This window comes from Ylistrum balloti, unplaced genomic scaffold (assembly GCF_031769215.1).
Source record: "Ylistrum balloti isolate Yb309-2 unplaced genomic scaffold, AGI_CSIRO_Ybal_v1 Utg371552, whole genome shotgun sequence".
Lineage (NCBI taxonomy): Eukaryota > Metazoa > Mollusca > Bivalvia > Pectinida > Pectinidae > Ylistrum > Ylistrum balloti.
The window spans coordinates 835,900-863,700 of NW_026782798.1; the positions used below are offsets into that span (position 1 = coordinate 835,900).

General features: G+C 33.1%; 2 protein-coding genes across 2 annotated transcripts in view; one reads left to right on the forward strand and one right to left on the reverse strand.

Annotated features, from left to right (window-relative positions):
- LOC132562932 (uncharacterized) overlaps positions 1-22,227 on the forward strand; it is a 45,176-nt gene extending 22,949 nt beyond the window's left edge. Inside the window, exon 12 of the mRNA XM_060227707.1 lies at positions 20,193-22,227. Within this exon, the coding sequence (XP_060083690.1) occupies positions 20,193-20,198 (6 nt within the window). The 3' untranslated portion in view covers positions 20,199-22,227. The remainder of the gene's footprint in view (positions 1-20,192) is intronic.
- LOC132562958 (galaxin-like) lies at positions 20,487-26,581 on the reverse strand. Its single transcript, XM_060227736.1, has 4 exons — positions 26,569-26,581; positions 22,506-22,661; positions 21,945-22,136; positions 20,487-20,992 (listed from the first exon to the last, which is right to left on the reverse strand). Exons 1-4 carry the CDS (start codon positions 26,579-26,581, stop codon positions 20,487-20,489), a joined length of 867 nt encoding a protein of 288 aa, XP_060083719.1.
- Between the last annotated feature and the right edge of the window lie 1,220 nt (positions 26,582-27,801).

Below are 27,801 nucleotides of genomic sequence, written 5' to 3' on the forward strand. Positions count from 1 at the left end.
TCTTTATATATTTCTAACTTAAATGTTTGATGATTTATGTTGGTTACCCAAAGTTGACCTGAAATACTCATTCAGTATTTATCCAATTAAGCAATGTAGGGCTATGTCTTTCTTGAGAAATTTGATATTTGCAAGTGACCTATTTAGATAATAACTTGTCTGCTCACCCAGCCAAGATGTCAATCATTTTGTTACATTTAGTTCTAAAAATAGAATATAACCATGTGTTTATTTGTTGCTGGGTTTCTGCCCTTGACTCTGGTCTTTTTCCAAACAGATTATAGATATTGTATTTGGGTTTTCTAATACTAAAATAACTGCTTTTGTTAGGACAAATTTATATTTCAATGTGATTTAGAGATAAGAAATTCTTGGGGGTTTACCTAAACATTTATATATGTCATTATTGTATGAAACTGTTAACAAAGCAGACTTGCAATACAAAATATTTCCACTATACCTAAACATTTATATACGTCATTATTGTATGAAACTGTTAACAAAGCAGACTTGCAATACAAAATATTTCCACTATACCTAAACATTTATATACGTCATTATTGTATGAAACTGTTAACAAAGCAGACTTGCAATACAAAATATTTCCACTATACCTAAACATTTATATACGTCATTATTGTATGAAACTGTTAACAAAGCAGACTTGCAATACAAAATATTTCCCTAAGCAATGAGATATCAATGATCCAGAGGGTTGTTTACCGATCTACTTCCTTTAAGTTATGGTTAGTCATTTATACATGACTTTATTGAGTAAAACACTAATCTAATCATCTTTTACAGACATGTAGTAGTGGCTCAGGTTTAACACTTATATAAAACATCAAGTGGTGTTTTACACATGTTATGTTACATGGAATTTGTTTTGGAGGGGTGGGGGAAGGGGAGTATATAGTTGCCACTTTGTCCATCCGTCTGTCCGTCCTTTCATGTCTGGAGTTTAATTTTGCCCACAGTCAAGCAAGGATCATGAAACTTGTATACATTCGTCATACTAAGACAGTGTACACTGTATCATATTCAGGGCCTTCAAGCTCTCAATTACAGAGTTATTGTCCTATGTCAAAATTGTGTGTACAAAGCATAACGTTGCTCGCATTTCAAATATAAATGTAGGTTAATGGTGTTTACATTTGTCATACTAAACAATGTGCAGTGTACCAAACTCAGGTCCACATATAGTTACTGTCAATGTAGGTCAGAGATCCATCTGTTGAGATCTTAGTGCTTTCAATGTCAACATAGATTCAGTCAGATTTAACATTGTAAGTAAATGACCAGGCCAGATTCAAAGTATAAATGTTATTATTTTGAATAGGTCATAGTTTAAACAATTATCACAAGATTCACACAGATAACTTCACATTCTATTTCACAAATACTGTTCATTCCTTAACAGTTATGAATAAAAATATCTCCCGATTCCTTAAGAGCTTATGAGCCCCAAATCATCCAATAAGTCACATTAGTAAGTACTTGTCAGACTTAACACTAAATAATTAGTTCACTTGTGTCACAGCCATCCATTGTAATAAATAAGTAAACCACAAATCCTTGATTAATTCATAAGTAAAAAGTTGAAATATCCCAATCTTATGAATAATGGCTTTTAATCTGTGATCACACAGATTAACTACAAATTTAGTGTATAAAAATTATAGAAATAGTCTTCATAGGTTTCCTTTAAGTATTGGCCGAAAGTAGATAAATATTTTAGAAACAGGTTCTGAAAACACTGGCCTGTTATATTGTAATATATTCTGTAATATAAATCCACACTTATAGTATGTGATGGAAAGCTGATAATGGGTAGAATGACTACAAACACTGATGAGCATGAAACACACCTTTTATACTGGAGAGCTGTCAGTGACAGCAATGTGACAATTGATGCTGTCATTTGGCAGATGTTGCCAGCATAATCAAGTTAAGCTAAAGCACTTCTGAATCCAACAGGAAATTCAGATACCTCCATAAAAATACAAATTCATTAAATGTAATATTGAAGCTATGTCAGATTACTATAACAAATCTTAAGCTCCTTAATTGATCTGGAGTCTATTTAAAATCTGAGTAAGAATTTACTACATTGAATCAAACTTTGACTCAAACGCCAGTCGACCATCACTGCCATATTTGACGATATCAGTGAATTCAACTTGGAGCTCAAATGGCCTAAATTTCTTCTAAAATATATTGTAAGCACTGGAATTCACATTGAGGTCTCTAACATCTAAATATTACTAAACATTTAATAATTACATCATGAATATTTAACGATTACATAAACTTACTTCAAGTCTCATAAACTAATTGATATTGACTTCAGCAATTACAGAATAAAATGGCCGTTCGCATAAGAAATTCTGATGGATATGATAAAGAACTTACTTTTATGTCTAAACAAATTTATTTTCTAACACTCAACTAGAAATTTGTATACTCACACCATCCAACAATAACTGATTTGATAATAAGAATTCTATGATTAATATAGTACCGTAGTAATCAGTTAATCAATGTTGTAAACAGTAGGATTCAGCTTCACCAGATATATCATTAAACATTTTACTTTGTTACAATACACATACTAAGAGGACTTGCAGTGAACCAAAGTCCCTTGATTACAGTGTCATTGCCCTTCATTAAAATTTTTTGTCCAATATACACATATTGAATTTCCAAGCATATGCTATCTAGTATCATTGGAGTGTTGAAGAGTCTAAAGAGGGAGAAATAACTGTTTTATACTTCAGCATTAGTGAAGAGTCTAAAGGGGGTGCTAAAAGCTGTAGGATGCTTCAGCATTAGTGAAGAGTCTAAAGAGGGAGAAGTAACTGTAGGATGCTTCAGCATCAGTGAAGAGTCTAAAGGGGGTGCTAAAAGCTGTAGGATGCTTCAGCATTAGTGAAGAGTCTAAAGAGGGAGAAGTAACTGTAGGATGCTTCAGCATCAGTGAAGTTTCTAAAGAGGGTGAAAAAGCTGTAGAATGCTGTATCATCAATGAAGTGTCTAAAGAAGGTATGAGTCATTGTTCATGTACGATCTTTAATGTTAAAAACACAACATCTTTGTAAAAAAGCAAACACAATAAGACATTGAGTCTGGTGTTATATTGGATCAGTTGTATGAGGTCTGAGACCTTGAGACATTGAGTCTGGTGTTATATTGGATCAGTTGTATGAGGTCTGAGACCTTGAGACATTGAGTCTGGTGTTATATTGGATCAGTTGTATGAGGTCTGAGACATTGAGACATTGAGTCTGGTGTTATATTGGATCAGTTGTATGAGGTCTGAGACCTTGAGACATTGAGTCTGGTGTTATATTGGATCAGTTGTATGAGGTCTGAGACCTTGAGACATTGAGTCTGGTGTTATATTGGATCATTGAGTCTGGTGTTATATTGGATCAGTTGTATGATGTCTGAGACCTTGAGACATTGAGTCTGGTGTTATATTGGATCAGTTGTATGAGGTCTGAGACCTTGAGACATTGAGTCTGGTGTTATATTGTATCAGTTGTATGATGTCTGAGACCTTGTGACATTGAGTCTGGTGTTATATTGGATCAGTTGTATGATGTCTGAGACCTTGAGTCAGGTGTTATATTGGATCAGTTGTATGAGGTCTGAGACATTGAGACATTGAGTCTGGTGTTATATTGGATCAGTTGTATGAGGTCTGAGACATTGAGACATTGAGTCTGGTGTTATATTGGATCAGTTGTATGAGGTCTGAGACATTGAATCTGGTGTTATATTTGATAAGTTGTATGATATCTGAGACATTAAGATTTAGTTGTGAAGGTTTTCATGTATCACAGTTAGAATTTTTTACAATTGACATATGTATGGAAGAAAAGAAACCTACACTCGCCTTTAAAAATTAATGTATCATGGATATAGAGTGGAGTTGGAAGAATTTGAAGATGAAACCAGAATTCAAGCAAAAAAAAACTGACAATAAATGTCCTTTGGAATCTCCAACAAGGAAACAACTAGACCAAGTAAAATTAAACCTAACAGCACGATCGGTCTACAACAGAAGCGACATCAACCTGTTTGGGATAATTTGATAGAATTACTTGAGGAAGATCTAGCTCTGTCAAATAGTGAGGACACTGCTTCCTTGTCTAACACCTCAGAAATGGACAACTGAGATTACAGGAAGTTAGATTGCCTATCCAATTCCACTACTAAAGGTGGATGTAGAAGATGTTATCTAGAATATAAACCAACAAAGAAGTCAGATTCTTCCTTTCCTTTGCGTCAAGGTGAACTGATCCTATCAACTGGTTAATCACTATTTTGTTCAACATGTTGATATTGTCATTTTATTTCTTAATTTCTGTTCATCTGAAGAGACAATCAATGTATTCTGTAACTTTGCCATGAAAGAAGAAGTTAATGCGTGAGGTTTAATTGCTAACCTTTATTTTTATTTTTTCAATCGCCAGCATATCTGTGTTATGTATCACCTGACCAGGTGTAATCAGTTAATTTGACACCTGTACAGGTAACCCTGGTATATGTGGCCAACTGACTGAACAACAACCGAATTTCAAAATAAACAAGTTTCTTTTTTCTATTATTTGTCTTGGGAATAAGAATGCTATTCAAACAAAATAACTATCAGGAATTTCCAAAGGAAGGTATACTGTACATGAACAGAATCTTGGTCTACTTTTAAAATATTGATATTCATCAAAAAATATACACTGTTATCAAAAAGAAACTGTGGATACAGTAGTAATGTTTTAACATCAGGTCCACTAACCATCTCAATGTCATGGGAATGAGAATGTGAAAATCTGTAATGGAAATTTTCTGTCATGTCAGTACCTTATGACCTTCTGAACCGACCCAGATGAAATTATTTATACACCTAGTAGATTTTATATAGATTGCAATTGTGCGTCTTATACAATGTACCTGATTTCGAAATATATTTGTTTGAAAATTTCCACAAAATCATCTCATAAATAGGAGATATATGTTCTTTTATATATTATTGAAACACAACGTGAAAATGAGTCAAGCCAATTTTGTTTACCTGTCAGCTTGACTGCACTTATATATATATATGCCTCTTGTTAAATCAAGCTAGCAGTTATGACGAGGTGGGGTACATTTATGGGATGGTTTACCTACCTACTTTAAATTTACAGCTGTAGTTTACAATAGAAACATCCAGATGTAAAACCTTTTCTGATTTGTTAAATTATATTTTCACAGTTAGTTTGGAAATTTTCATGAACTGACTTTTGAATCATCACTTTATTTGTGTGTTTTCCTATGAGTTTTTTTTTGTTAAATTCCCAGCACTGTATGACGTAGGCAACCACACCTTCATTTTCAAAACATCTGCAGCACAAATATGCAGTCACACCTTTCTTGAAGGGCAGTTTTAATGTAGATTTCAGCTTCTCAAAAACTGTTCAGGATATGAAAATGTTTATTTCATACTTGTCTGTAATTGACAGGATTAATTACCTTAAAATCAAGGTTAAGTAAATCTACATTTCAGAATAATAAAAAACAATATACTTGCATGTAATTTAAAATGTAACAGAAATTATTTCTGATGTTTTTGACAGAAATCATTTATCATCTCTTGAATTTTTTCAAGTATATATTTTCAACAGATTTCTTACAACAAACAAATATTTTGGAGAGTAAGAATATGTAAAGCCTGTTGGTGTTTGCCTGATTGGAACATACTGGGTCGATATAAGGATTGAACATACTGGGTCTATATAAGGATTGAACATACTGGGTCTATATAAGGATTGAACATACTGGGTCTATATAAGGATTGAACATACTGGGTCGATATAACGATTGAACATACTGGGTCGATATAAGGATTGAACATATTGGGTCTATATAAGGATTGAACATACTGGGTCTATATAAGGATTGAACATACTGGGTTGATATAAGGATTGAACATACTGGGTCGATATAAGGATTAAACATACTGGATCTATATAAGGATTGAACATACTGGGTCTATATAAGGATTGAACATACTGGTACTATATAAGAATTGAACATACTGGGTCGATATAAGGATTGAACATACTGGGTCTATATAAGGATTGAACATGCCGAGACTTTTTTTAGGATTGAACATACTGGGACTATATAAGGATTGAACATACTGGGACTATATAAGGATTGAACATACAGGGTCTATATAAGGATTGAACATGCTGAGATTTTTTTTAGGATTGAACATACTGGGACTATGTTAGGATTGAATATAAAGAGGCTATACTCAAGACAAAGACGCCGTCCAGATTGATTGACGGTTGACATATTCTTGACTAATTGTTAACAAAGTCCAGACTGACTGACTGTCGACACAGTCCAGACTGACTGACCATCGACACAGTCCAGACTGCCTTAATGTCTACACTGTGCAGACTGACTGACCATCAACACAGTCCAGACTGACTGACCATCAACACAGTCCAGACTGACTGACCATCGACACAGTCCAGACTGCCTTATTGTCTACATTGTGCAGACTGACTGACCATCGACACAGTCCAGACTGACTGACCATCGACACAGTCCAGACTGCCTTATTGTCTACACTGTCCAGACTGACTGACCATCAACACAGTCCAGACTGACTGACCATCGACACAGTCCAGACTGCCTTAATGTCTACACTGTGCAGACTGACCATTGAGACTTTCTAGGTCTGATTAACCGTCCACACAGTCCACACTGACTGAGTATTTAGACAGTCCTAGCTGACAAAGTCCTGACTGAAATGACATCGACACATTACTGAATGAATGACAAGCTCTACAGACCATTGTAGTCTGGACTGACTAATTGTCTGCAGGTCTGATTGGTCTCATGGTCTCTATCACAAGCCATCCATCTCTGAGCCATGGGTCCATGGCCTACATAGAGCAGTATAAAGTGATTGTCAACACTGCCTAAAACTAAATGTTATGACAAAATGTATCTGTGGATCCTAGATAGAAATGAATTCAACACCAAAATTAACATTTTGTAACAATTTTATTAAACAAAAACCTTATTTCTGATAACCCCCTAGCAAAATAAGTTAAGATTAAAGTACATATCATCATATATTTCAGAAGTAAAACATTACCCTGCCAACCTAAAAATGAACACAATTATAAAATAAAAGTAAATAAAACAAACATCATACATATCTGAGGACAATCCTTTGCTGTAAACACACTATAAAATTTATATGCTGCCTTTGGAAGATCTCGTATCAACAACTCCCTACATATTTTATTGATAACATTTATAATGCTGATAACAGTGAATTGCTAGACTAGTGTGTTTACAAATGCAGTGCCTGAGACAGATTTTTTTAAAGCCATGAAATACTAAGTAGAGATAAGTATAATAAGGTAAAAAAAATTGTATGATAAATGAAAAATGTACACAAAAATATATTTGGTCATGAGAAATTGTCAGTTAAATGTAGGTCACACTTTGATATTCGGTAAGGTTAGATCCCATTCCAAATTTTTAGGTCATTGACACATGTTTTGAGTCCTTCCTAAAACACCAAAGACTTTTGATTTAAAAATGAAATGTAGCAATGCTTAAATTGACAGACTGCCAATATTGAAACATGGAGATATTTTATAAATATAAGCTCTCTTATGTGGAATCCTCTTCCATGTTTCAAAATAGCTGTTTTTGTTTTATCTCCCTTGCAGGACGTTGTGTTATAAGAACCAACATAAATTTTTAAGATCTTAATTCTTAACGATGAATGTCATGATGCTTGTAGCTATTTTATGACTAGGCAATATTATCATTTCTGATATTCTGAAATATTTTGCTTTAGTACAATCTACTATCTGTAAAGAGTCTGTCGCCGTTCACTGTAAAATAAATGTTAGGTGATCAGAATTTGTATCAGCCAAAGTAATTCCTAGGTAAGTCTGTAATACATTGAAAGACACTGAGGTTAAGAAAGTAGTACACAACTGGTATATTGTGGAACTCTTGTATCAATATTGGGTCACCATAACTTCTTATGTCCATTTGATATGACTGCCATTAAAAGAGTATCTAGTATCTGAACACAGAACACAACAGTGGAACACACAATGTAATAAACATATATAAAAATTCAATAAAAAATTGTTTCTTTCAATGGCATCATTTTGGCATTACTTCATATTGGTATTGGTAAGGACGGGGCCACAGTACTTCCTGCGATCTTTAACAGCCTGTTTTATCCGCTTGGAGTAAGGCAAGACAATGTCCCTTTCAAAGCAACTTAACTCTCTGGTCTTGTCTTCACGGTTACTAGTGATCGCAATAATTCTGGAGAAATTTTTCTTACAGATCCATGGCAGGAGTAGGTATTTGTGATGTATTTCGAAACGATTTGTGAAAATGTTTCTGCTAGGTCGTCGAATCACATATTTCATTGTTTGTACATCAAAGTCAACAGTTTCACGTCTCACTACTCCAACGTAGGCTGCAGAAAAAAGAAATCTGTTTTGTACAAAAACCTGTTATGTTCATCTTTGAATTCTCAATTGATATTAATATGTAATCATCAGTTTTAAAAATGTAAAGAAAAGGTAATGTAAAAAATGAATGTATTCTGTGATTCTTATACCATGTACATACCTAGTTTTAACATGCAAATAGCAGAATCAAAAACTCCATTTTCAATTTTTTCTGCAACTTCTCTCCTATTTTTGGCACAGAGATTTCGGCAGATTGTGTCTGGTTCTGGACATCTGAAATGATTGAAATAACTTTTAACAGATGTTTTTGTGAAAGTGTTTATGTTTAAATGAACCCAATTAGTTTCATTTTGATATGAAGTAACACACTCCTTCTTTGATTAGGAAAATTGCTCTAATTCTAAAAGAAAGGAAGAATGAAAATTTATTTTCCCCTGAATTTAAGATATTCTGATGTGGCTTAATTTCCCATTTCAAATTTTTCAGACATTTCAGCAACAATTCAACACAAGGAAATTTAGACTTTTAAAGATAGTTTTGATTTCATTCTCCTGAATTGATAGATTTAGACAAATGTTCCTTACTTTGTGGCATTGATGACTTTGAAACTGCAGCATCTTTGTGTATTTCTGTTATAGACTCGGCTATCACAGCAGCTGTTGTTGCTTTTATCTTTGGCTCCTCTGTATAAATTGTTGTTACAGCACAGATCAGAGTTATTATTGTATTTCTCATACCTACACCTCTTGGCCTTGACCTCTATTTTTCCTCGTATGCATTCTTGGGTTTCGGACATATACGATTCACCAGACTTGTTGTACCAGTTGTAACAGCATTTATCCTGGCTACTTGATTTTTTTGCAACCAGTAAATGGTTGTCACAGCAAGTGGTGTTGTGTCTGTGAAGCTGATGAACTCCGCAACAATCGTCTTGGTGATTCACTACGACACACTGTTTTGAGGTTCCTTTTAAAAAAATGAAAATCAGAAAATTGATCAAATTTGTTTCCTGTGAAATTACATTCAGTATTGTGCACAGGTAGTACTTGTTTAATAGTTCTCTTACATTACTTAATTTGGTTTCTATATATGTTGGTAGAAAAATTGTCAAAAAAAGTAACAATCCAAGATTAAAATTGACATATGTGTAGGATGATGTTTTGTAATGCAGTGGTGGCAGTAGAGTGAGTTTTCCTGTGAAAACAGTGACATTAACACCAAGTTTTACAGCAATAGATACAGTATACTTACCACATCGTTTGAAATCTTGTAGTAGATATGGTTTCCCTTGGCAACAGAATTCTAAGTGTTTGTTATAGAGACCATTTCCACAACAGTTGTCATCCTGTGTTGTGATATTGTATACATATGTTGAGGAGTTTAAATAACAACAACGTTGCTCTGATCCATCAATTCCTGAAACAGGAAATTTATGATTTATGAGACACTCTATTGTAATCTAATATTTAGAACGGGATATTTGTTATAGTGTTGAACAGGAAAGAGAAAATTTGTTCTTGTGTCTGTCTTACCTGTCGGACGAGATCCACAGCATGTCCTGCTCTTAGAAATGACAAGGGAAAGGGTTTTGTTACAGCATTGCTGTGTTTCAATGTTCCTGATTTGACTTCCACAGCATTCAAACTGTTCCTTGTTATGATATGGATGGAGAATGTTATTGCAACAGGTGTTCTGGCGTGTGTCAAACACTGATCCGTTGCAAATGTCATGAAAGTGAAGCATTATGATGTGGTTATTTGGGTCGTGTTTTTTGCACTCATGACTTCTCTGGTTGAAGGATGTTTTGTTACAGCAAAACCAGTCAGAGGGACTTCCACTTATGGAGTTGATGGTATCTTCACAACATATTTGTTTGTTTTTGTCGATCAAAATTTCAGTACCGCAGCATGAAGAATTTTCCCAGTTTGGGTACAAATCTAGGTGAGAAAGTGAGATTTAACATCAGTACTAGATTGTAGCATTTATTATCTATTCAGACAGTTGAAGGTGTTAAAGGACAACGAGGTTTGTTTAGCAAGTATTTAAATTACACAATTTTTTTCATAAAGTTGCACGGTGAATGTTTAATTGACAAATTTTAAAAAAGAAAGAGAAAATTCATACATTTTTAGTTCATGTGAAAAATATGACACGGTCAAAATATGATATTCCTGTTTTGACAATGAATGATGAAATTTGTATGTGCAAAATAAAACTGTTAATATAGTATTGAAATGTATCGCTTGGAAATCTGGCAGCTAAAGATATCAATCTTTTTTATATACTTGATTCCTATCAAGAAGGCTTGGTATATAACTATCATAAAATTTAGTTCGATAACTTTTCTACTTTTTTATTTTTAATTGATTATTTCAGTGTCAACCTTATACATGATATATTTAATTGATTTGAATACCATACATGGTCATTTCGGTACCAGAAACTGAATCTGAACCGATGTAGTAACAAACAAATCTGTTTGTATCGAAATGGAGTGGATGAATGCAGAAAAAATATTGAAATTCAACATCCAGCTTATTAGCAACTTTCTCCCTTTGCTGGACTCTTCAGATAAGGTTTATCAATATTTCGGAATAAAGACATTTAAAATTTAAACTTGCAAAATTTCAGGTACTTTTGTGATGATCATTAGACAAATTAGGGACATAAAATCTGAAAGAGGACAGTGAGAATAATAAAATTTCTCTTACCAGGATCATAATGGTGTAACTTTGCCTTGTTTCTCCTAAATCTGGCATACTGTTCATGTGGACGGCAACACATGTTTTGATCTGATATCGTGTAAATTTTATCCCCGCAACAGTCACGTTGTTCTCCAAAACTATCTGTCTTATTGAAGACCTGACCGCCACAACAAATTCTTTCCTCTGTGTGTACGACTTCCAAGCCTGAAAAAGGAGCCATGAATCATCATTCACAGAGGAATTATAATACAATTATAGTAAAAACATATACACTCATGATACTTTTGTTTGATATTCATATATGTTTAAGTAACACAAGAAAAAGAACAGTAAGTTTTCTGGTAGCTCTTGAACCTGAAATTTGTAGCGTACAAGTTATCAATATCATTTACATAAATAAAAGGCAGATCAAATGGTAACTGAGTTGGCAATAAAGTACTTTCGTTATATAACTTACTATTACATAGAATATAAAACTTCTAACACAGTAGGAGAGAGCCAACATCCTGATTGTCTTTTAGGTCATTGATTTAGTGTCGCAGGCATCAAAGATTGATACCCAGCAGTGTTCAATATCAAGGAAGTTAAATACAACTGACAAAGAACACGGAGCATCAACACCTGGAATTTGTGGTTTTATCGTAGGCTAGCCATCATCAGAACAACACTTCTAAATATTTTTATAACTAAGGTAAAAATTTCAGCTCTATCATGACGTAATTTCAATTGTTTCGATCATGTGATACTTGCAATACAATAATAATGTTTATACTAAAGTTACTCTGAGATAGTAATACAATTTCTACATATGGTATCTTTGTATTATTATTGTGTTACTTTTTCCATGTATCTATTCTATAAATATCATTATTGTATGGCAAGTGTTACATGATAGAGAGCACTAAAATTACGTCATGGTAGAGCCGAAATTTGTATGTGCCATACTACATATCCCACTCAACTTTTTTATAATATAACATTCATGTGTATGAATTTCCTTCGCATGTTATTTAAGCGGGGACAATGCTTTACACCTATCTAGAAAGAAATCTTGAAACCTAAATACTGTTTTATTTTTTTTATTTTTTTACCTGTTCTGTCTGAAACGTTTTTGTCCAAATCATCTTTCAAATCGATCTAAACAGGTAGAGGTATTTGTAATTTTGGAATAATTTTTTCTAATGAAATAACATGTTTTGAACATTTTAAACAATCTTTTGTTCTTTTGAAAGCTGTATCCAACAATAGTAGTTGTAAATACTTACCAGCTATCTTATCAATACAGCAACATTGCTTACTGTTTTTACTGTAGGTTTGGTTATTACAGCAGAACTCCGTGTCATTCAGTAGGCGTCCCCCACATTCCTGTGTCAGTGGATTGTAACAAGTGTCCACAGCATAAACTATAAGATTTGAACAATATTGTATCATTGTGTTTCATGAACTGAAAATATATCGATTAAATGAGAATCTAACATCTAAACTGATTTATAAAGTATCCTAATTTTTTATCATGATAGGCTGTCAAGTTTGTTAGAATGGATATTTGTCGGAGAATAAATTTTATAGATATAGTATTGCATGTCATCATTTGATATGGTCAATAATTTGCAGCAAAGCTTTATCTATTTTATGTTACTCAACAACATTAAATGTTTCCATCATTATATTTGTAAAGTTGAGGAAAGATAATCCAGAATATTTTTCTCCTTTTTTTTTCCTTTTTCATTTTTTTTCCCCATTTTCCTTTTTCATTTTTTTTATTAAAAATAGTTTGATATATTTGAATGATTTCTTTATTTTTGAAACATGAAAAAGGTTTTTTTGTATGATTGGAATCCACATTAAAAATGTTTCTCTATTAATCCTATGTGTTGTATTACATAAAAATGTTAGACATCAGCGGTTCACTTACTGCATGCCAATACAGATAAAAGGCGTAGTGTTAACAGTGCCATCATTGTTGTACTGATTTCTTAACAAAACATTATTGACTTTTTATACATGTAAGTTGTGCTGCTCCTTAAATTTAGGGGTTTTTCTCTCTATGAATAATAGAAAGTCAGATCTATTTCAAGAAACACATTTAAATAGATTGGAAAATACAATCAATCCATAAATAGTGTACAATTTTTCAATAGCTGACTTAGGGTGTCCTTAATGATATCAGTAGTTCTAAATAAGGCAATGTCTAATTTTAGCATGATGACTCTCATTTCATTACTTGTTTGTATGTTAATGTAACTACCATTGGGACTCTCACGTTTACATGTTGTTTAGACCTTGATATTTAACACCACTTATCAGACAAGAGGCTGAATCTTGAAAACATGATTGTACATGACAAATATTGAAATGCGAATCTGAAAAGGAAATATTTCAAAAAGTTTGGATTCCTATTTTCATGTACGTCATATTCGTTAAAGTTGAGTACAAAGTGTTTGTGAAGGGTTTAGCCAGGATTTACCAAGCTTATGACTCAGGTATGATAAGGAAACATGTTTATAATATTATATATGATAATTACCTGCTCTTCATGATGTATGTGGTATTTCCAGTGGGACTCCTCAGTCATAGAGTTGAAAGTTTAACCTGTAGTAAACAGGTACAGGTGTATTATTAGGTGGCTGAAGATGTTTGTAACACATACCCAGGTAGAGAATTATCTCAAATATGTATGCATTGTTATGATGATTTATCTGCTCCTGGTTTTTCAATTGCTACTAGAGAACTCTTTTTTTTTTTTTTTTTTAAATATTGACATAAATGTTCAAATCATGTTTTTTTTTCTTTTTTGTTGAAAAAAGTTCTTGAAAGTTGAAATGTTTGTATTTGATACCCTATAATAGAGTTTTATGGTAATGTTTAAATCAGAATCAGTTGAAAGTATAACTTTGAACAAAACATCAGTGATGGATAAAAAACACTGGAGATGGAACAGAAATATAACATTGTCATGGCTTTGGTAGAATCATTAGGGACTTATTTTTATCAGGTTGTGTTGAAAAAGTACAAGTGAGATGTAGATTTTTCTTTTCCACATATAAGTGCTGGGAGTTGGGTTTAGATTAGTTTCAAAACAGTATACTTTACAGTGACCAAATCTGGTCTACAGTTACATCTTACTTGTGAAACTGAAATACCGTAAGGACAAAAGTAAAGATTTGCTTTATTGCAGTCAGTTTCTGGATGAAAAACCAGAAAATTTGGCAATTTTTTGGAATCGGCAAGAACTGCTTTGCAAATATTTTAATAGACTTGAAATTTTGTACACACTTATCTAACTAGTGTATTCTTTACATATAAAACTGTTTTTCTTATCACAATGAAGAGGCAGACAGAGTACTTTCCTGTAGGGGGTCGTTGCTTTTAGATTATATAAAGTTTAGATTAAGTACTTTGGTCAGCTACCAAACTAGGCATATGGTTTAGCCGTATAGGTTTTACAACTCAAATTAAGGAAGAAAATGGAGATTTAAATGAATTTGGGCAGTTTTTGTCTCGTATGCCATGGAGTCACTGAGGAGCACTTATATAAATATTACTTGTTTGACAGCAAAATCACCATTTGTGTTAAACTTCAAAGTTATTTTATTACAAGTGTTATTACCACCAAGCCTGTTATATAGTTAAAGGTTGTGTCAAACCAACTGTACTTAAAATTGTTTTGAAAGGTACCAAAATATACACTGTGCTACTGAAAAAATCCCAATAAAAACATTAAAAGAAAGAATAATAATAAAATAAACAAAAAGTTTATTCTAGCATAATTCATACTATTACACAACCAGAAGCCACCGTCATGACATCAATGCTTAAATATAATGAATACAATGCTTTTGCTTAATTCTGATCATGTAAATTAAAAAGATACTTGAGACCTGTAATTACAAGTAATTCTTGTTGTGACAAAAAAATGTTTTTGGAGATATTTAGAAATACCTATATAGAGTTATGAAATATTTCAAAATTACTTTGTGGCTGTTAGAACAATAAATATACTATATGCAACATATTTACTATTCCTATTTCATGAAATGGAGAAGCAAGGAACACAAGTCTAATGTAATAACTTGTAATTCTTGTTTAAGGAAAAAAAGGGGAAATTGTGGTGAATTTTGGGAATGGTCTAGAAATCTTTCATGGATATTCATTAATATAACCTAGAAATTTGAATATTTACAATGAAAATTCAGCTGGATTGTTTTAGGGGAATTTTCTGTAATTTTTGAGTATTGGAGTACTTCCTACAACTTTTATTTCATATCAAGTACCTTACAACAATGTTGGGCGCCAAGATCCCTCTGGGATCTCTTGTTTTTTCATGTGTGTATCGGATAATCCAAAATGACTGCCTTGGCATATGATTGGCTGAGACATTGTTTTACAAGGACGGCTGGTACAATTGACTTATAATTTGCTATGGTCCTTATCATTATTTATCATGTAGATGGGGAAATCTAAAATGGCCATTGTGTCTTCTGATTGGCTGAGACATTTTAAAATTTTTCTCAAGAATGGATGGTGTAATTGATTCAACTTGGTACAAAATTATCCTTATTAGGTGAGGACCATGCAGCACTGCTGTATGAGACCCTCTGTGAGAAAGCTTATAGGTTGGGCCCTTCCTCAACATTGGTCTAGTTTTGCATTCAAAATCTTGGTTGCCATCATGCTATCTTGACCTGCTTTGAAAGTCATGACTTACCTTGTTGAAACAATATACCATATACCAGTATTTTCAAGATGCGTAAGATCTAGGGTGATGATTAAGCACCTGATAGTTCACTATGAGTAGGAAATATAGAGAATATTCGATATTTTGATAATTGATAAATGTTCAGTCAGTATATGTTACCACCTAATGTAGTTAATGTAGAGAGGCATAGATATCAGTGGCTTACATGTCCTTTACAATCAAATTTGAGTGACTAAAAACTCCATATTCCCTCAAAAACATCCATTCTTGAAAACAAGCATATTCTGACCATCCAGTTTTTGTTGTTTTCTTCGTTAAAAATGATAAAAATAACAAAAAAACATGTTAATTTGTTTATTTTTTAGAAGATCAGAGTAGGTGACATAATATAATATAGTTACTGGCAAATAGAAAACTAATGTAATTCATTACCCCTGTGTGATGAAGACAGAATTTTGTTCATTTGAGAATTGGTTTTCTCTCATATCTTGTTATCTGTATAACTACTACAAACTCTAAATGGGTCAACAATATATTTTGCCATCATTGATGAATCTAAATATGACATAATATTTATCATATTTTCCGATGAATACATATTTTTAATGTAATATGATTGTGAGAGAAATTTTAATTTCCATCTGAAACATAAGTTATTGTTACATGTTATAGGCAATCTGAGTTACAATTTTATTGACCAGAGATCCTTATGATAAATAGTCAGTCTACATAACGTACACACACATTCTCACAGTTCTCAGTGTTGAAAGTTACATTCTGGTTACTTGCATACATAATACATCTACATTGTTTATAAGCATTTATAAATATTCATGAAAGTAAGTAAAAAACATTAGTATTAGGTGATTCTAAATCACTACTGATGATTTTCAAAGTGAAAAATAAAACTATAACATAAAGGTTCAAACACAATAACAAGATAGGTTTTACATGTTTTACATGAGATAAAATAAAAGATAAAAAGTTGTAAAAGTGGATTTTTTGTTTCCAAACAAGAGATAAATTAGTGAAGACTTGGATAGTGATGGTGTGGACAAGAATGAGAACAGTCATCAAACATCCAAAAATATAAGTGATCCTTTTATGTCCAGTACTTAACCACACTGAGAGAAATTAAAATATATTTCATGGTTTATAGTACAATACTTTGTTCCTCTGAATTCTTGTTTATATATCTTCCAGGTAGAAAACTATATTTCTAGTAAACAATGAAGTGTTGACACAAACATCAATGTTATGCAGTGTTATATCATTTTATATTGATAGCAATATCAATGCAGTTTGCACTTTCTTGTCTCTATGTTTTATTTCCTTTCTTTGCCAAATATGTTCCTCGGGATAGATAATACTGTTGACTGTCTTTATTGGCACATAAATGGAAATTAGCTACATCTGCCCTATATTACAAGTAGACTTTGAGTAATAATCGAAAGCTATGCTGTAATTGTTCGTGATGGCGCTAATGAGAAGTTCTTTCGCTAAAAGGTAATCATTAAAAAAAAGTGTAATGTAACATAATGATTATTAACTCTCATAGAATTGAGATTTTTCCTGCTTCGCTATTTTAATTTTAATGAAATCAAAAATTTCATCCACAACATCAGCAGTGACTAGACTAGTAGGAGTAATGGTACATCGCTCTTTCCAATATTTCATCAATGTCTTCCTTATTTTGGAGGTGTATGGCAGAATATAGTCACTATCTGTTAGGTCTACTCTGATGTCTCGTATAGATTTGTCAGTGATGACCACAATTTTTCGTCTTAACTTCTTCGTAGGTTTTTTATCACATACACATGTAGGATGAAACAGTTTTTTGACCTTGAATGAGTATTGGTTATGATGGTAGAGTCTGATTTTTTCACCCTCAAGTTGTAACCGTGTTACATCTCTGACATTGTTTTTCTGACCAACTCGAGTGACGTATGCTGAAATGACAACAACATTGGTAAATATTTATAATTGTAGTAGGACAAGACAAAATATGCAAGTGCGATGAGGAGAACTTGTAAATGAAACCTAGTATTGACACTTAAAAAAGACCGCAGTTGTGTAGAAAATTGTTTATGGATGGATGGACCATGGAGATTTGACTAGCCCATCATCGGATGATGGGCTAAAAAGCAGTGAATCTTGCTAAAATGTTGAACCCACTCTCATTATTTCTGGAATGTAGAGTAAAAACAACCCTAAGATAATAACTTAAATTGTCATGTTGCTCATTGGATGTTTAGTTGTAATGTAGGTAAGTGCAATATGAAGCATAAGTATAAACAAATATCATTGTGGACACATAAACAATAAACTTGATGTTTGAGTTGTTTTCATGTGCATGGATCAGTTGTCCTCAATATTTGGCAATGTGATGGAAATAGAAGAGAGATGGATATGGAAGGGAGGGTAATGGGAACGTTGTTTACAGACAAAAAAATCAACTCACCATTAGTTTTACAAATATCAAGTGCGCCAGACCTGATTTTACGTCTGATTTTCTTATCATCCTGTTCACAAAGCCATTTACAGATAGGATGTTCCTGTCTCCGGCATCTGTTGATATAATGTAGAACAATTGTGGTAACAGAACATCATTTGATGAGAAACATTATGGTCTAATGTAATGACAACAAATCAGATCATCTTACGTTTTAAACATCTGTACACTTCAAATTAATTCTTCTTTCAATAATGTCATTGCTGTAATGGTAAGTTAACAATGGTGTTTTTTTGTTAGCTAAGGCTCAGTTACTTTTATAAGCCAGTCAGAGTGTATTTAATGAGATAAATGTGATAGCCATACCTAAGACAAGGCAAACATGTATATGACAGCTTCACAATTGGGAGAAATGAAGAATTGGAAATCTTAAGTAATGTAGTATGACTCACTTGTTTGGCTTGGTCAGTACTTCAGATCCACAACATGTCTGTCGACTTGGATCTAAAGCCTTTTTACCGCAGCAGATTGTCCCTGGCAGCTTCCAGTGAAGTTGATTGTCACAACATAACTTCATTTCAGTGTTATAGATTTTTCTTCCACACCATGCATTTCCACAGCTAAATCAGGATATGTAAAAGTTTGATATTTATTTATTAGGCAAAATATGTTTCTTGGATGAAAAGAAAGTGTCAATTTTCCCTTGTTGTTTTGCCCTCTATAGGTAAACATGCCAGGTTTTACAAAAAAGCTGTATGTTATACACTTAACCAATGGAACCCACCTTAAATAATTATCTCCCTGTACTGTTTACTGGGAAAGATTCCTGTAAAATGTAATTTAGGTCAGTAGTACATTATTTTTATGGTAGACACTAATTTGTCTTTGTTTGTTGTCTTAAATGCAGCCCACATTCTCAACTTGTTTTGTTTTGTTTTAATCACCTGGTAGTGTTGTAGACTCTTCCCTGTTCACAACAACTCTGTGTTGCTGGGTTAAAGACATCATACTGACAACACCTTTTACCTTCGCTCAACGCATTATGGTAGAAGTAGTTGTTACAACACAGGTCACTGTTTTGGTTATAATATAGCCGTCCACATTTTGGTTTGTCAAGTTTCTTGGTAACTTTGGGCTCGTGTCCTCGCTGGCACTCTTCCATCTGATCTGAGTAGGGTATAGCACTTAAACTTCCTTTTTTGTAACTTGTACAGCATCTGTTTTGAGAGCTGCTTTTCTTCCTCGTTTGGAAATATCTGAAATTGAATGGAGTTCCTGCTTTACAGCAGACCGAGTCCTGGTTCAATTTCTCTGCCCCACAGCATTTATCTGCAACCTTAATTGCACTGCACTGTTTGTTAGCAGCTGAAAATAAGATAAAGAAAAACATGTATAAAGCAGAATAAAAGGTTTTCTCATTCAATCCATGCTATAATCCACTTCAACACAATCTGTAACTTTATGTTTGTCAGGACATTTCACATTGCTGTCATACAGACATATTTCATTTTTGGTCTGAACCGACATTGACCCTGCACTGAACTGTTACCCGTTATGGTGATATTAGTATATTCTTCTGTAAAAGAATTACTTCATGTAATGTCTTTCATCATAATGAAGTTTTGTAATTGTTCAGATAACTTGATTAGGAAATATTTTCTTTCAATATCAACGCATTAAGTTCTCTTTCTGCTGATGTATATTTGAACGTTACTTTTTTCAATAAAAAGTGTCTTGTGTTTACTTATCAATGAAAAAATGTATTGTCCAAACATTGACCTCTACAGATGATGAATGTTGATTTGTCGTATGCTTGTCCATTGCAGCAGTGATGAGTTTTCGTGTCAATGGTTGCGTCACCACAGCACTGATCAGTCTCCTTTGAGATACCCACTGGAACACCATTACAGCAGCGATGTGTTCTGGGATTGAATCCTGTGAATCAGAACGTTTGGTCCTATATCAAAATCCATCAACGAAAGTCGCAGAACCATTTAAAAGAAGAAAACAAAATACCATAAATGTCATTCACTGCCTTTTGCCTTTCTTCAGAAGTGACCTTATTGATCTAAAAGACCTTTGGTATTTGGCTTCCAATAATAAGACAACTACTGCAAATGTTACAGAAGGTTATAAGTGAGAAAATGATCTGAATTGGACATTTGTAAGATATGGACCTCATGCTTCCTTCCCTGTAACACAGGACAGATAGGGGAAATTTGAAGATACTCACCATCACGATGTGATCCACAACACTGCATGTTGATTGCAATGGTGTGAGTGTTACCGCAACACTGGTGTGTATTCCTGTTAAAGATTTCGTCTCCACAACAGGAATGGGAGGAAACCTGTGACACATTACGATGTGCCTGTCCATTACAACACAAGTCTTGGCGATCATCAATCTTGGTATCTCCACAGGATCTACTAAACTTGAGCGTTTTTCCTAATCTGTTTGTTTCCTTATTTATGATACAATCATGAGTATTCTTGTTGATGTAATCTTTTTGACAGCATATTTTGTTATTGTCTTTAGTATAAAGCCTAACCTTAAACATCCCATCTGTGCAGCAGACTTGGGTTGTGCTGTCGTATTTCTCATTTCCACAGCATGTGTCATTTTCCCCTGAAAACATTCAAAAATCACAATTGAAAAAGCCTGTGTTTGATAAAATGTTGGAAGCCTTAGATTTATTCAAAGTGAATTCTACAGTTGTAGTATGATGCAAATATTAACATTCTACCGCACTTGTTTTTGTTTATGAACTCCAACACCCTAAACAGTTCTATCACACTTTCTTCCATTTATTTAGCGCGGAGTCATACAACAATATTACAATACTGCTGCTGTCGTGAGTCCCACTTAAATGTTTATGCCCCTTAAGTGATATCGCCAATTCAATTCACTGTAATGAAAAGGTGATATCATCTAATCATTTTAGCAGAGTAAAGTGGAATAAAAAGTAAAATCACTTCCCATGTCCTGTCGGGAAAATATCAGGACAAATTAGTTCTTGTTGAGGATTTCTTATACAAATGTCATCATATGTAAAGGAAAAATATGTTTTTAACAGTGTAGTTAGTTGTGGAATGTGAAAGTGTAACCATGTCATCATCATCATTTACATCATCATCATCATCTACCTTATCAATATCGTAATCATCATTCCTCATTTTCATCAGTTACAATGAACATGATGACATTCATCAGAACCTTTATGATTTATCACCACAATCTCATCATAATGCATTTTAATCACTTAACAAATGAGAGATATCAAATTAAATTACATATATAAGGATGCTGACTTATACAGATACAAAGCCACCTGCACAACTAATCATCATTTAAGAAATATGAAAAGTGATTTGTAGCGGATTAACTATTTAATGCAATGTCAATCATTGTTAAATTAGTTTAATTGGAAAAAAAAAATAGGAGAAGCTGCCCCAGATAACTGAATTCAAAGATTAACATTGAATTGCCTTTTTGAGTTTGGGTATATTTAAGATGTAGACACAGCATTATCAGGATAAAGTTTTCATTAACTTAAAGATTATCAGGTTTTATCACTTACCAATAAGAGAGGTAAACAGATTGGCGTTTGCATGGTTTTCGTGTGGTTGAGGAACACAGCAAAGCTGTCCCCTTACCCTGGGGTATGGTTTAGTTCCACAGCATCCTTGTTCTTGGCCCAGAGAGTCTCTGCGAGGGAACTTGCCTCCTAAACAGCAGATGTGTTCCTCAGGGTTATATACCTGCGGTATACCTGTAAGAAGTATAATTAGTACAGCCATGTGTCTAGTGATAACCTTTCTCATCGTTGTTATTGTTTGTTTCAATTAAACGTTTTATGAAAATTTGCGTGTCCTGTTTTGCTCTTATAAATATTATTCTTTTGACTTACCCTATATATCTTTCCAATGATGAAAGTAGCTACAAAAGTCCACTTTTTAACCCATTTTCTCATCCGTAATAGGTATGCTACACCGTGATAAATGTTCTCATTTAGAGAAAGATTTAATCCAGTAGTTTACTTCTGTCACTATTGCTAGTAAAAATAAAATTCAGAGACTTTCCTGTCGCGTGCTATAAATATATCGCCGAGATTAGTGATCGTTTTAGTGGATATAATTACCGCCAGGGAGACTGTCTTTACAACAGCAGTTTTTACGACCATTTAAGACCTTTGGATAAATGTTGCCGTTACAACAGAAGGAGTATATGTCCGGCGAAACAACTGTTCCATTGGTCAGCTGACATGGCAGATGATCGTAACGACATGCTGATGCAGCTGAAACAGAGATGATAGGTTTACTGTAGTCAAAGGTTCAGTAGGAAGTTATACTGAAATAACACATGAAATTTCAGTTTAAGTATTTCATATCTCTAGAAAGCTGATGTATTAGTTTCGGTCTCAAAATATTTGAAATATTTGTGTACTTGATTCCCTACCATTGATACGTATTAGTGCTTCTGATTAAGACTGTGCGATTTGAAAGTGCTTCTGTAATTGTACAAAGACTCGTGTAATTTTTGTGTCGTAAGGCGACAAGCTGAATCATCTTATTTACTACAGCTATTGATGGTGTTTACTATAAATGGAAATCGGTTATATGTGTTAAATTTTCATCAATTCTTTATCATGTTTGAAGTATTAAACGAGTTATGGCTGTCTTCCTCAGTTACACTTGTCTCAACGTTTGTTGAACGTAATTAATAAAATTCATTTAGACTTGCTGGAGACAGACATTCGTTCTAAGCGGAAAATAAGGAGTCTTAACATTGCGGATGTGAGAGAACGAAGGAACGCTAAAATCTGTATAAATGTAGAACACAATCCCATAGGAACATCTCATGTATCTTCCCCTAAAATCGCTAAAAGCCTTTTATCTGAAACCGATATCTTGGAAAAGTAAAAAGAAAAATCGGAACCACCTCACTGCGAAATAAAATCATGCATCATACTGGCAGAAATTTTCCAAGGATTAACTTTAACAGTAAAAATGAAAGTCATCAGTTGAAGTGTCCATATGTAAAAAGATATGTCCTTTTACCATTCAGATATATTATATGGAACTTTAAGATGGGTTGATATGTTGAGAAAGTTTTGGCGTTATATGGTGTGCTTTCCTGGCTACCATTATTTTGTATGCTTCTGTTTTCATACATTGAAACATTTCTACTGCAGCGCTCCCGTGTAATTGTAACTCGTGTATTAGAACAGCACAAATTCTCAATCTGGATTGCTTTGTACTACCTCAGACACAATTAATATTTTTGAGGAAAGGAACGATGACCTTTTTCATTGATATAGAATCACGATAGTGACATGTAACAACGATTCACAAAGACTACCGACATCTGACTTGGAAACACAAAGAATTTCATCAGTTTGTCGTTAGGTTCGCGACAAACACGTAAAGTCAATGATTTTGTGTTCCGTCTAAATTCAATGAGTATGTATCGTATGCCTCTACTCTGTAATTGTCATTTGATATTGAACATATTCCTGGAATCATCTTGTTAAACACTCGAAATATATTTATGATAAAAATCTCGCTTTAAATGAGATAATATGTTGATACAGCGCACTTACGTATTTCTATTATCAAAATCTGTTATGTTCAGGCGCACCTATGTAAGTATGGCGTGCGTCACGTACTCTATTTGGTGTCAGTATAGTTTTTTTTTACGTATTTGGTTATTTCACACTTAGGATCGGCTTAATAAAGTGATACAAAAATCCGTAAATGTCTATACTATTTGTTAATGTAAATAAGACCAGAAACTCAATGAATGAAACTCAATTTTACAGCTGCGTATACAGACGTGTTAAAAAAAAACGGATCATTGTACATATTTTAAGGGCCTCTCTCTGAACCCAAGGTCATTTCCATGCGAGATACTCTGTGGGAGAAAAACAATTGACAGAGGACAGAGCGTGCGTTTTCACTTATTGTTTTGTTAAAACATTGCCTAAAATATTTCTGATGAATACTTTCATATTAATGTAACACAACACCTCACCCCTCCCCCAACAACACCAACAAAAACCTAATTGAGAAACGAAACGACCATAGTGACGATACTTAAAAGTAGAACAATCGAGTGGTACATTTAAATTTAAACTCAGTAATTGATGCTGTGAACTACAAAAATATATGCAGTTATAACATACAGTGATGAGAGAACATGAATGAGAAAATATTTATCTGTCTTAATAAGGAAAATAATTACAGGACGACATCCGTTCGACAAAGTTCCTGAAATAGAACTGCGACGAATATAATAAATTTTACTAGTTAGTAGAACAGGCTGTGATTAGCTGTCGTAAAAAAATGAAGAAGGTTATTAAATCGGTCAACGACATAGACAAAATATGAATTTATTTTTTTCAAATGATTAAAGTAACACAAAATCCGTTTTAAACGAAATAAATACATCACGAACAAGTTAAAACATCATTGTATTTTTCCGTTAGATTTTACTTAAAATAATTTAGAACTCAAAAAGAACTTCCAAAGTACTATTGTAAATGTATAAAGAATACATTGTCAGTGTCTTAAAATATTAGGTTTATTTATCAATGGTGAAGAATCACAAAATTAGTATTCTTTGAAAAATTATATTCAAATGAATCAGAAAGTAATTCGGGCAAATTAATGCACGTGCTAAAATACAGCTGTGTTCTGTAACATGCGAATACAGTAAATATGAATGTGGTACGTATATTCCGACAATGGTAGCATCAGTTGCAGAGTAAATAAGATTTAACCTTTTCATATTACATTCATGCATAACCTGCCGTAAAATACAAAATAAACATATAAATACCTGAGAAAAGGTAGAAGCAAAGAAAAACCACTGCCTGGTACATATTGATTAATCCTATACATGTGGAAGCGACAACATATTTATACCTAATATATCGGGTTTCCCTAATGCTAAAAATAGCTCAACATACGTCATTGGGTTCCCCTAAAAGAACACGTATTATTGTGCATTGCCGGAATTTTAAACATTAAAAAATTAGTTCTTCTTCTCTGAACGAATATAGAAACAACGTAAAATGTTCAGAGAAATGCTCTTTATTATTATCATGTTTTCGGGGGTTGACTTTCGTGACTTTGCTGAACATCGACTTTGAGATTATGATATGTCCGATGTTGTGTCGATTCGATCAACCGACTCGATAATGAACATGAACGGACACACACACTTTATATACGTCACTCCTATACTCCCACTTAATCTAATTTTATAAAATGACCAAATTAACAAAAATAACAATTCCTGGGAGAACGTGGATTTTTTTTTCAAATACCCACAGGTAACGTCAATTTGTAAATGATTATGAATGAGATTTAGAGGTCAAATGGGTATCATTGGAATTACAAGCGACATTGATCTTAGACTAAATATACCTTGTTGTGATCGTTACATCCAGATCATGTTCGTTGCTATTTGCTGTAATTACCAGCGATGATCTACACAATAAATTCTTCCTTGTACAAAGCGGAAGTATTACAAGGTGTGACGTGTATTAAATTATATGTATTAAAGAGGAAATCCCTTCGCACGAGAATTCTAAGTTTTCGATATTTTTGTCTACAAATGGTTATTAAACTGTTTTGGGGATGCTGATTTCAGTAGTTTCACTTAGAACTATGAAAAATGTACCTTACTGTTGTACAGGTAGTGTCTTGTTCTTACTTATAGTAATTACATATCAGATGCAATTTGATTATCAATGTTCTTTTTCAGTTTTCGTTATACGGATATCTTCATTTCCGATTTCCTTGGGCAGTTGTAATTTCTGAAGACCATTCTAATATTGAACACCCTGGAATAGCTTCTGAGAATTGGCATTAGTTTCGTTTGTTGTTTGTAGGGATTTCTTTTTATTTTGCTCTCCGTATTCATGTATTCTGAAATTCACTGAAGAAGCTATTACATTCACAGAATTCCACTAGTCATCCGGAATTTTGTTTCGTAGAAATTATCTGCGTACTTGCTAACTCTTCTCACTGTTTTTTATATTACACTTGTTCTGTTTGTATATAGTTAGGTTATGACTTTTGATAAATTTTATCATCTAAACTTTATAGTATTTGACGTGACAATCCTTCAAATGTTATTATCGAACTTGTGTTGGAGATTGATTCTTAAACAATTGATATTGTTTTCATACGATTTACTGTGCTTCCTCATTATGGATCGTTAGGTATTGACAAATTAAACGTATTTCTTTCACTCTTTCCGTTTACAACAGTAGTGAATGTTTAAATTCACTAAGGTAAGTATATTCAAGAATATGTAAAACTAGACCAACTCTACGTCACTGTCTAAACTAACAGTCTTGGTAAATGTTCCGAACTCTAGTGATTCCAGGAATATCTCCGCATTAGATTCAGTTTCAGGAAGTGTTCTTTATTGGAATTGTGTGTCACTGGACTTCTATCTCAGAAAATATGCGTTTTACTTATATATAGGAGTATAAAATCAGTTTGAAAAAGAAAATATCTGATTTGGCGAAGGGATATGTACAAACTTATTGTCTTGTAAGTACATTTTAGTAATTATTTTTTATTATGGTGAAATGAAGGGAACGTTATTGTGCTACATATTAATTCAATATAAAATATCCTCTAGATTTCCGGCATATGTTACGTAAAATAGTCTGAAAGGACTATCTAAATTGGGATCAAGTATAATGGTTTTCCTGTGATTAACATTATAAGTTATTTAATTGATTCAGGAAAAAATTTTAAGTAGTGAAAAGGAGTTGTTATGGCTTATTGTCGAAGAATAAAATATATTTTTTTCCTATAATATATTTTCTTTTAAATGATGACGCTGATTCAAAACCAACACATGTATTATATTTACATAAACATAATCTGTAATGTTCAGTGCTAATTGAACTATAACCTGTTATGTATTGTGCCGTTTATTTATAACACATAGTTTTGTTTCACCTGCCATTTGTATACTCCCATCGAATTAACTTTTACTGGTTATTTTGACTCGTTCGTAAGCTTAAGAAATAATGAAATGTATTCCATTTCTAAAAATGATTCATTTGTTAGTGAGAGTTGTTGAACATGATTTGAAAAATGTCCTGCCACATTGAAGTAAAGGAGCAGGTGAAGAGGGGATCTATTTTCCAAAATATTTGAAAATTCATATTTTTTTCCAACTTCGCGCCACAAAATCACAATGAAAGGAATAATCTCCACTTTAGTGAAAAATCGTTGACAATTTTCCAAAATTTCAGAAAAGATAAGTAATGTTACAAAATTTACTTTGAAATTAAGTTAAAAAAAAAGTGCCCTCCACTTTGTGAATGGCAGCATATGTAGACATTTCTTGCTTATAGTTATGATATAGTTGTGTATTAGTTGATTGCCTTTCATTAAGGACGTTTCTTT